At 37.1% G+C, this 10696-nt stretch overlaps 1 protein-coding gene across 1 annotated transcript; it reads left to right on the top strand.

Moving 5' to 3' along the window:
* Positions 1-1329: 1329 nt before the first annotated feature.
* On the top strand, positions 1330-2893 carry spag4 (sperm-associated antigen 4). The gene is made up of 5 exons (XM_017635707.1): positions 1330-1576; positions 1673-2137; positions 2209-2301; positions 2468-2634; positions 2717-2893. Exons 1-5 carry the CDS (start codon positions 1433-1435, stop codon positions 2745-2747), a joined length of 900 nt encoding a protein of 299 aa, XP_017491196.1. The 5' UTR covers positions 1330-1432; the 3' UTR covers positions 2748-2893.
* The last annotated feature ends 7803 nt before the right edge of the window (positions 2894-10696 follow it).

The raw sequence follows: 10696 nt of genomic DNA, 5'->3' as shown, positions 1-10696 counted from the left end.
CAACGAGCCGCGTTCTGACATTTGGATCGACTCTATACAACTTTCATAGCTACCTATCGCGGTTCAACTCAGATATGACAAGATATGCACAAGTTTCTCCAACCCGAAGACTATGACCCCAAAAACCGCTCTATTTATCACCTATAGACGCCATCAATTTACTTGATCACAGCCTCACCTCGTCGCAAGGCGAAGATGGCATAGGCACGTTTTACCTCCCGCTCGGATGTTGTCATCAGGGACCAACCGCCACCCACCAGACGAATTGCCTCGATAAACTGGTGTAACTTCGCCGGTCTAAATATTGTGGCAGGCTCCAGGATCAGCCCAAATTAAATAAACATAGCATCAAACACATCCATCTTACGACGCTCTCTATGGACCCCCTTGTTGTATTTAGAGAAAAGGTACATATCGACACCTGTGTAGCAGATCGACCTATCTCGGCAGCCAGTTCGAAAACTTCCTATCACAGAAAACTTTTCAAGGACGCCCCGTTTTAGAATTCGATTCAAAAAACGCCCTATCTCAGCTGCCGATTCAAAAACACCCAATCTCAACATATTTTCAGTTGAGATAGGGCGTTTTTGAAAAGTNATCCTATCTCAGAAAACTTTTCAAGGACGCCCCGTTTTAGAATTCGATTCAAAAAACGCCCTATCTCAGCTGCCGATTAAAAACACCCAATCTCAACATATTTTCAGTTGAGATAGGGCGTTTTTGAAAAGTTTTTTGAGATAGGACGTTTTCGAACTGGCCGCTGATATACATACGTCCATCTTCCACTCACGGTTCGATATATTGAATTAGAAACTTAACGATTTCAGAAATGTGTTATTTTACTTTGGAACAATTTAAAACCCGAGAAACATTTAAAAATTAAATTTTCCAGTCTATCGATTTTTTTTTTACTTAAAACGACAATCAATCGCAAATTTTTACTCACCCTACTGCACATTGCCCAAGACCAAATCCTAATTGTGAATGCCCCCTCTCGTAAACTAATCAAATTTTACCCGTCAATTTTTTTTTTTTGAAAATTTGATTAGCAGCAAAGAAATAATGTAAATTTCAAAAACGNTTTTTACTTAAAACGACAATCAATCGCAAATTTATACTCACCCTACTGCACATTGCCCAAGACCAAATCCTCATTGTGAATGCCCCCTCTCGTAAACTAATCAAATTTTACCCGTAAATTTTTTTTTTTTGAAAATTTGATTAGCAGCAAAGAAATAATGTAAATTTCAAANTTACTCACCCTACTGCACATTGCCCAAGACCAAATCCTAATTGTGAATGCCCCCTCTCGTAAACTAATCAAATTTTACCCGTCAATTTTTTTTTTTTGAAAATTTGATTAGCAGCAAAGAAATAATGTAAATTTCAAAAACGTACAATTCGTTGTTTTTCTACTGCGAATACACAGGCGATGGAACCAAGTCGCACGCGAGTTTGCATTTGCTATTTGATATCGACATTGCTAATAGGTTTCTTCATCTATATACTGGTCTCGAGCAATTTGGAGAACAGACGCAAACTCGGCCGACTGCGCGAGGATGTAGATGAGATTGCGGTGAGTGTGTAATGTGTAAAGAAATCAACCGCCATCAACTGCTCCCTCTCTCTATTATTCCATTATTTGAACTTCATCTACTTGCCGCCCCATAAGCACGTTGTGCTGCATGCTGCGCCGGGACAAGGTGAAACAAAACATCTGAATGAAATTGTTGACGGTATTCTGAAGAAGCGACTGGCCGGTATTTGGGATGATTTGTATGCGATGAAAAAGCAGTTACGACTCACTGAGTGTGCGGGTGTACGGCTGTCAGCGCCACAGACCATGGCCGAGGGTGGTGGTGGTGGTGGTGGTGGTGGTGGCGGCGGCGTCGGCGATGGTGCGTTAGTGGAGCGATCAATGCGAGCGCGCGTCAATTACGCAGCGGAAGAGTTGGGTGCGAAGGTGTATGATGTGAAGGCGGAGCCGCTTGATAGCGGCAATGTGGTGAGATCAGTGCTAGGGCTGCAATATAGCGCAAATCCGCCAATAAATATGCTAAAGCCAGGAATGGAGCCGGGTAATTGCTTCGCCTTCAAGCGGGCACAGGCGGTGGTGACCATCAAACTGGCACAGGCGGTAAGTGAGAAAAATTAGAATTTCTATTTGAATAAGATTATTAAATGGACTATTATATTTCTTGTGCGCAGATATACGTGGAGAGTTTCGAGTTGGAGCATCTATGTAAAGGCAATGCGCCCAACAATGATACTAGCAGTGCGCCAAAGGACTTTGAGGTTTATGTAAGTGATTTGCAAAAAAAAAAATTAAAACAACTAGAAAAAATAATAAAATTTCTGCAAAAAAAATTTGCAATTTTAAACTTATATTAGCAATCGCTGCAGCCTAGAAGAATGCAACAAAAAGTGAAAATTATGCTCATTAACCTATCTTATTTTACTTTCACAGGGCATCATGGCCACTTCCTGGCAGGAATTCAAAATGGGCGATTTTACGTATGCAAATCAGCAACCACCAGCGCAAAATTTCGCTGTGCAGTGCGAAAATAAATATCTTTACGTGCGCTTCAAGTTCAAGTCCAATCATGGGCATGCAGAATATACCTGCGTTTATCGGTTAGATTTATAAAAAAAAGAGATTTAAAATTCGTATAAAGTATTTTTTCTTCATTGGTTTCCGCTTTTTTTTTTTTTACAGTGTTGCAGTCTACGGTCGCAGTGAGAAGTAGTAAGGAGGCGGATTTCATATTTTGGACAATGAATGCTAAGCGATCCAGAAATGCGTTTTATATGCAGCATTATTTTGTATACAATGTGTATTATGTACATAACCCCGTATAGTATTTATTATGTGGATTTTTTTTTTTTTTTGTTATCTCTGAGGTATAGTATTTGTTAAATTTCTTTATTTTACCACAGTCACACATATGTTGTTTATATTTTTATACATATACGACAATTTGCATAAAATTTTTTTTACATAAGTGCCATGTAAATTATAGATATATACATATTTGTTAATATTCTCGTAATTTATTCTTTTAAAATATATTCATTGATGGTTTTAATTTAATAATGGCTTATGGAGACTTTTCTTCAATCGAAAGTTTTTTCCAGTTAACTAGTTTTCCATTCCATCCAATTCAGAATACTCCCGGGGAGTTTGTTCTTTGTGAATTTTGTTTCTTCCGAGAAGGAAATCCTCCAATAATTAACTCCCAGGGCGTCGCATTTTCCCCGAAAATATGGGTGGAGGAATTTCGAATTTCGAAAAAGCTGTCTGACACTTTTTAGACAGCTCAACTCCGCCATTTAATATAAAAAAAATATCCTCGAGGAATTTTTGTTCATGATAGGTGGAAAGGGAAAAGCGAGCAAACCCTAGGGAGTGTCTGTTCAGAATCGGCATCAATATTTTAACTGTTACCCCACATGTCCACTTTGCTTATATGTATGTATGTAAGTATTAAATATCAACCACAATGTGTTGCATACTTCAGGGCGGATAAAAAGAGAAATGTACATTAAGGCGTATAACGGAAAAAAGTTTAGTGTGTGTCAGTTTTATTTAAACACTTATGTCGAGAAAAAATTTTGGGTGTAAAAATATTTTTTTGCACCCGCTAAATCGCGTTTTTTGCTTTAATTTCCTTATTTGCTATCCGCTATTTATGTAACCGTTGTCATCGTTTTTGAGTGCTTTATATTTATAGCATAAAAATAAAAATCTAGGGATAGTAATTCCAAAATTAGTGAAGGTGCAAATTAAAACGTGTTTGAAGGCCAAAACTGTCCAATGGCCAATTATAGTGCTGAGCGAAACCTTTTCAGCGACATAAAGTTTTAAAAAATCGGGTATAAAATAAGAAAGTTATAGCAAAAAACGTTGTTCTTGCATTCACATACAAATTTTTCGTCAAGCTAGCAGGGATGAATTAAACCAAAAAAAAATCCTTACTTCGCCATGTATACTAAGGACATTTAACCGTTAATCGAGCTTTGTATCAAAAATGATACATTTTGTTTTATATCTTATCATAACTTCTTTAAAAAAAAATTGAGTGCTGCATTCTTCGCGACTATGTTTATTTTGTTATTGCTGTTATTTTTAAACATATTTTCAAAAAATTTTGCAAGTAGGCCATGAGAAATTCAAAAACTTCATAATTCGAGCTATGTATCATTTTTGATACATATGGCAATTCAAACGTTTTTTTGCTGCGGTGCACGTCATTCGCTACGCGATTTTTGGTATTTGTGGTGTGTTTTTATTTCTTGGGGTGCTTTTTTGAAGATTCATTTATTTTGTCACATAATTGTGTGTATTCAAAACAATGTCGCGTCCACGGTTTTTGACCTTTGAGGAACTAGTGAATGAAGTACTGGATGAGAGTGAAGAGGATGAAGATGTTTNGGTGCCGTTGATCACTTGTGGTGCACTCTTGAATAGAAGAGTCTCATGTCAGTTCAGCGATCCCCGGGCGAAAACCAGGACTTGTGTGCTTGCAAGGTCATTCTGGCCGAGGGTGGACGGGGCCGATCGGGGTCACTTCTCACGCTTACAAAGCCACAGCTCTCACTCTTGGTGGGGGTTATAACAGGTCACAGTCCAGCAGGTATTCACGCAGTAAGGCTGAATATATTACCTGATCCCGATCTTGGAGTTACATTTGGATCGTGAAGAAATTAACGATAATCTTAAATTTTTATATGATAATCGTAGTTGGTTTTGTTTTTTGCTTCAAAATTACTTGTTAATTTTCATTATGTAGGTTGGCAAATTAAAAAAAAAAAATAAATAAATTTTTGGTACCTTTACCAACACCGTTTTTGTAAAAAATACTGGGAAGTGTTGTGGCCAAAAAATATCTTTGAGAGTTCAACCACTACCTTTACGCAGTATCTACAGATACTTATATACCTTCATGTACATCCACACATGATATGTATGTACATACATATGTACATACGTATAGAGACAAAGGTGGAAGCAGCTGTTTGCCCTGAAAACCACTATTCCAAACAAATGATGGATGGACTTTTTGGGTACATATGTAGATACGTACATACATATGTATACATGTACATTAGGGTGGCCCAAAATTCATGAGAAAAATTCAAGTTGGAGTATTTATGCACTTACCCCCTAGGATTGTTCTATACCGAATAAAATATATCACTATTTTTTTTTTTTGAAATCAAAAAATATTTGGAGGTCGCTCAAAGCGCTTAAAGTTTTCCATTACATATTTTATATGGAAAAAAACTACTTTTCGTACAAATCGTATAGAATTCTTGAAAATCAATATTTTTCGATCGAAAANTGTATGCATGTACATTAGGGTGGCCCAAAATTCATGTGAAAAATTCAAGTTGAAGTATTTATGCACTTACCCCCTAGGATTGTTCTATACCGAATAAAATATATCACTATTTTTTTATTTTGAAATCAAAAAATATTTGGAGGTCGCTCAAAGCGCTTAATGTTTTCCATTACATATTTTATATGGAAAAAAACTACTTGTCGTACAAATCGTATAGAATTCTTGAAAATCAATATTTTTCGATCGAAAACCCCTGTTCCGAATAAACATACCCAGTTATTTATTTAACCATTTTTTCCCAGTAACTATATTTTATACGTCCGCCAAAGCGCCAGAAAATGCCGGTAAATGCAGTGCAGGAATAAATAAAAAAATGTTAGTATTAAAAAAATGGTTAAATAAACAATTGGGTATTCTTACTGGAGGTCTCCTGAAGAGAACCAGAGTTTCCCGATCGAAAAATACTGATTTTCAAGAATTCTATACCACTTCTACGAAAAGTCGTTTTTTCCCCATATAAAATACATGGAGAACTTTGAGCGCTTTGAGCGACCTCGAAATATTTTTTGATTTCAAAATAAAAAAAAAAAATTGGGGGAATATTTTATTCTATATCGAAAAATCCGAGGGGTGAAAGCATTAAAATTCCGACTTTACTTATTTTGGGCCACCCTAATGTACATATGTATGTACGTGTGCACCTACGTATGTATGTATGTATGTATGTAGAAGCACTTGTACATATGTATATAATCATGAAAAATTTTTTGGCATTTCGAATAGCAGTGTACAGTGGAAAGTGGGAANTACGTGTGCACCTACGTATGTATGTATGTATGTATGTAGAAGCACTTGTACATATATAATCATGAAAAATTTTTTGGCATTTCGAATAGCAGTGTACAGTGGAAAGTGGGAATTGATGAAAGTGTTGAGTGCGACGACTGAGTGGATTTATGTAATTTTAAATTAAAAGTCTATCTTTAAATTCTGTATGTTTTTGTAAGCTCTAACATGTAAAATACTTGAAATCGCGTCGGTGGCTAAATTTTTAAAAGTTCTCAATTTCTAAAAAAATTATAACAAATTGTTTAAAGTTTTCCTATTGCTCTGCAAGTATTTTAACGATAAAGAAATACGTGAAATTTTCTCTCATAAATGAACATAAAAGTGGTAACAGTTTGATGATTCGAGTTGCAGTTACACACACACACACATGCACGCATACAAGTCAGCATTTTCCCCGCAGCAAAATTTACATATAGAAAGTCTGATTAAGCATTATTTCAACACTACCCCTTTGAGAACTGGCTCTGAACTACTGCAAAACGTATGCAGAGCAGACTGTTGAAAGTCGGATTTAGCTGATGGCGCTGTTGTCAAAGTTTTCCAATAAAAACGGTTTACATGAAAAAAATTCCGACGGAGTGATAACTTCCTCCTTGTTTTGAAGTCGGTTAAAAATGAATAACAATAATAAGGGGGAAAATCCGAAAATTAAACTGCGAACTTTGTTTCTATGTAGTCAAAAAGTGTTTGTCCACAACAAGCTCCCAGCTCCCTCTTGTGCTGTTCCCCATAGATGATATGCACAGCAAGGCGACCTGGACTACCATTATTATGGCGGCACACGTCCAGACGATCACGCTACAGTAGTACATAGAAGGCTCTAAGTCTCGTAAGAGTATTGACGCAGGCGTATATGGCCCTAGACGGAAGCTGTTAGTAGCCATGGGAACCTTCCCAAGTATCTTCCAAGCATAAGTTCAAACCATCAGTGATAGTCAGGCGGCACTTATAGATCTCTCATCCTTCGAGGTCAAATCCTCTGTGGTCCTGCAGTGCATCGAGAAGCTTAATGCCCTTACTAGGCACAATACTATAAAGCTAATATGGGTACCAGGTCACATGGGAGTCGAAGGAAATGAAGAACCTGATCAGCTAGCCTGACTAGCTGCTGCCTCGAGCCTGATAGGACCTCAAGCCTTCCTTGCGTTGGGTCCTAGTGCGATAAAGGAGCCGCTCAGATATCAATCTGAGGGTAGTGCATTGGCGTCCTACGGTCTTATTAGGGAGGTACAATCTAAAGAGACACAGGCTACTTATAAACGCCGCCGAAGAGAGGCTAAGAATTATTTCGGGTATTTTGACGGGTCACTGCAGGCGTAGAGGTACTTTTATAATTTGGGGATCTGGTCAAGCGATCTATGTATGTTGCTTTTGTGACTCCACCATTGCACCTTCTCATGGAGTGCGAGGCCGTCACGAATAAGAAAGAGCTGTTTAGGACATAAGTATTCGGCCAGGAAAAGACCACATACACTCCCTGCCCCGAGATATATTCGGGGTATTCTCTCAGTCTTCCAAAGCCCTTGCGTGGTGCACAGATTGAACGGTTTGCAAAGCTGTCCCATACGAAAACCTGCAAGGGCTTTGCAAGACTCGCAGAATACCGCTATTCTAAAATGCGTAGTCTCTACGGCTAGATTAAGTGTTGTGATAAGCTGGGGGCAAAATAGACCTACTGGTTACAGTGCTTACTGTATTCATATCTATCTATCTATAGCATTGCAGACGGGGACAATTGCCACTTCCAAGGCGATCGCCATGTTAGCAAAGATAGTTGAAGGTGTTTAGTTCGGATGGATGAAGGTCCAGTATAGCCCGTTTTTGAACTAGTTTGCCGCGAGTTCCGAACCAGTTCGATTTACTGCAGGGTACACATACACATACATACATTCTAACTAATAATATGAATGTATGTGTGTTCACACGTACTTAGAGAGAGAGCCATTAAAATATAGGTTTTTTTTTTTTAATCAATGGAGGAGACTCACTTGAAAAGCGAGTTTGCTCACATCTCTGACATTTGCTTTCTATCTGGCGAACGACGCGGACGCGAAAAAACAAACAAACTACATAAAGTAGAAAAAATACAATTGTGTAGCTACTTTGAAGCAATCATTCTTCACAAGTAGAATACAGAATTGATATGAGAGTTTGGTTTAATTTTTCCGGAAACGCTCAACGAAAGCAAAATCGAAATATTTTAACAAAAATTCGTAATACAAGGTAACAAGGTGGCAAAGTGGTTTCGTGTACGAAAAGAGAATTAGGACAAAATTTAAATAAAAGTAAAAATTACAAAAGAGTTAAAAGTGAATACGCACACAGCCATATGCAGCATTAGTGCAAGAACAAGTTTTTTTTGTTGTATAACAACTCAGAACTGTAACGAACACAAAAAAGTGTGTGTTTTTTTCTTAATACAAACCCTAAATTATGAACTAATTTTCCAAGCTGTATTCAAAACAACAAAGCAAAAAGATATAAAAAATAATAAAAAAAAAACATAGAACAGAAGGACTAATAAACTAGAGCCACTGCAAGTAAACACAGCAATTAGCGGAAATCGATTGTGTCGCTGTGAATTTGAGAAGAGATTTTCAAGCCCGTTGTTGGTCTATCTACCCATCCGTCGGTCGTTCGCCTTCTGGAGAAGCGCTCACTTTGCTGCACAGCTATCTAGTCTTATTAGAGGCAGTCGCTCCGCCAGTCTGTCGGTCGTTCTGTCGTTGGTGTGCCGACACATCATTTTTCTTTTATGCATTCTCCCCCCATTTTCGATTTTCTTGAAGAGCCCACAAGACAAAAAGAAAAAAAAAAATTGTCTAAACATCCCATTGCCATTAGTATTTACTTGTAATTAGTCGCAAAGTGAACTGTGTGCGATGACGAAAAGTGGATAACCTAAAAGCCAATAAGTAACGAAAAAGTGACAACAATTAAATAGCAAAGCATAAACATACAAAAAAAAACACCATTAAAGAAAATAAAATAGGCAACAAGAGTAAACAAAAAACAACGAAGCAAAAATAGCAGTAGCGTAAAGCATAGAACTACCAATTTTCTTTTATTAACAGTGGAGCAGCGGATTATTTAACAAACGGTTTTGGTCGCAAAAATGGTGCAGAAATTTCAATCACCCGTTAGGGTCTACAAACACCCATTCGAGTTGGTCATGAAGGTGAGTTAAACAAATATATGGCGGTGACATTAATTTTAAGGCTGTCTGGCGTTATTGATGACGATCATGTAACTTTTGTTTACTTTGCATAATTTCTTGTTTTTTTTTTTTTGTTTATACCCAGTACACTAATAATGGACTACTAGTGAGACTATAATCATATATTTGTATGTATGTATATCGACTGGTTGCAAAATCCAAAAAGATTTAAATGTAGACTAAACAAAAATATTTAATCTATTTCTTGGGCAGTTACAACGCCTGATAGCGGTTCAGGAGGAGCGGCGCGGAAATTTTTACAATTTTTAAAAAGTCTATGCAAAAAAAGAGCTTTAATATTTGCCGCACCGTATTTTTTCCCCATTTTTTTCTTTTGCCTGTGTAATTGGTTTCAGAGATCTCGATCACCCTTGTAAGTATCACACTATTTATTGCGTGTGTGGAACTGGCTATAACTTCTAAATACATACATAGCTACTTGGGTTACAACAGTTGGAGAGTTTGAAAGTCGCTTCTGCCATGAAAGAACTCGTTATCAGCAGATCGTCATATGAATATATCCAGAGAACACTGTATTTTAATGGAATTAATCGAAAATCGGTGTACATTGAGATTGTGTCCCAACGACAGCTACAATCTTAAATCGTTATAGGAGTTGCCAGCATTTCCAAAGGTTCATAAACTTCTTGAAAATATTTTTCTCAAATAAAGACCGCTTTGACTCCCTCAACTAAGTATGTAGGTGTCTCAGAAGATGTCCTCCTTCCAAAAATAGTGAACTGCCTTAGCTAAGGCCCTGTTTAGTTGTTGTTGAGATATGTACTAGTGGAAACAAACAATAACAAAACTGTTATTTTAGACGAAGCTCCTTATTTATCATACTACTTTAGTTTAAGTTTCTTTAGACACCAGCAAACAAAATAAAATAATCGCAAATCTACGAAGAAAGTGTATAGTAAAGTAGGCAAGAATGGGAAGTGGCCCATTTATCAAGATATTGAACTGTCAAAATCTAGGCCATAAATATTNAGTGGCCCATTTATCAAGATATTGAACTGTCAAAATCTAGGCCATAAATAGATATGTATGTATGTATTTATAGCACTTTGTGAACACGTGGACACAAAATAGCAAAAAAAAATGGCATAGAATATGAAATAAAAGCAACTCATTATAGAAATATTCTTCTAAGTACTTAGATCATTATTTACAGCTCTTGGCAACGGGCATAGTTTGCTTGTCCCTTAGACACTTTCGGTGTAGGTAATTAGCTTTTTTCTACAGCTAAGACACAAAAGTGCACTAGTACTTCAGAGATTCAATATGC

The sequence above is a fragment of the Rhagoletis zephyria genome, unplaced genomic scaffold (genome assembly GCF_001687245.7).
Source record: "Rhagoletis zephyria isolate East Lansing unplaced genomic scaffold, Rhagoletis_zephyria_1.1 Rzeph_scaffold_16229, whole genome shotgun sequence".
NCBI classification, from domain to species: domain Eukaryota; kingdom Metazoa; phylum Arthropoda; class Insecta; order Diptera; family Tephritidae; genus Rhagoletis; species Rhagoletis zephyria.
The sequence above is the reverse complement of the archived record's forward strand: the minus strand, read 5'-3'. Positions and strand labels throughout refer to the sequence as shown.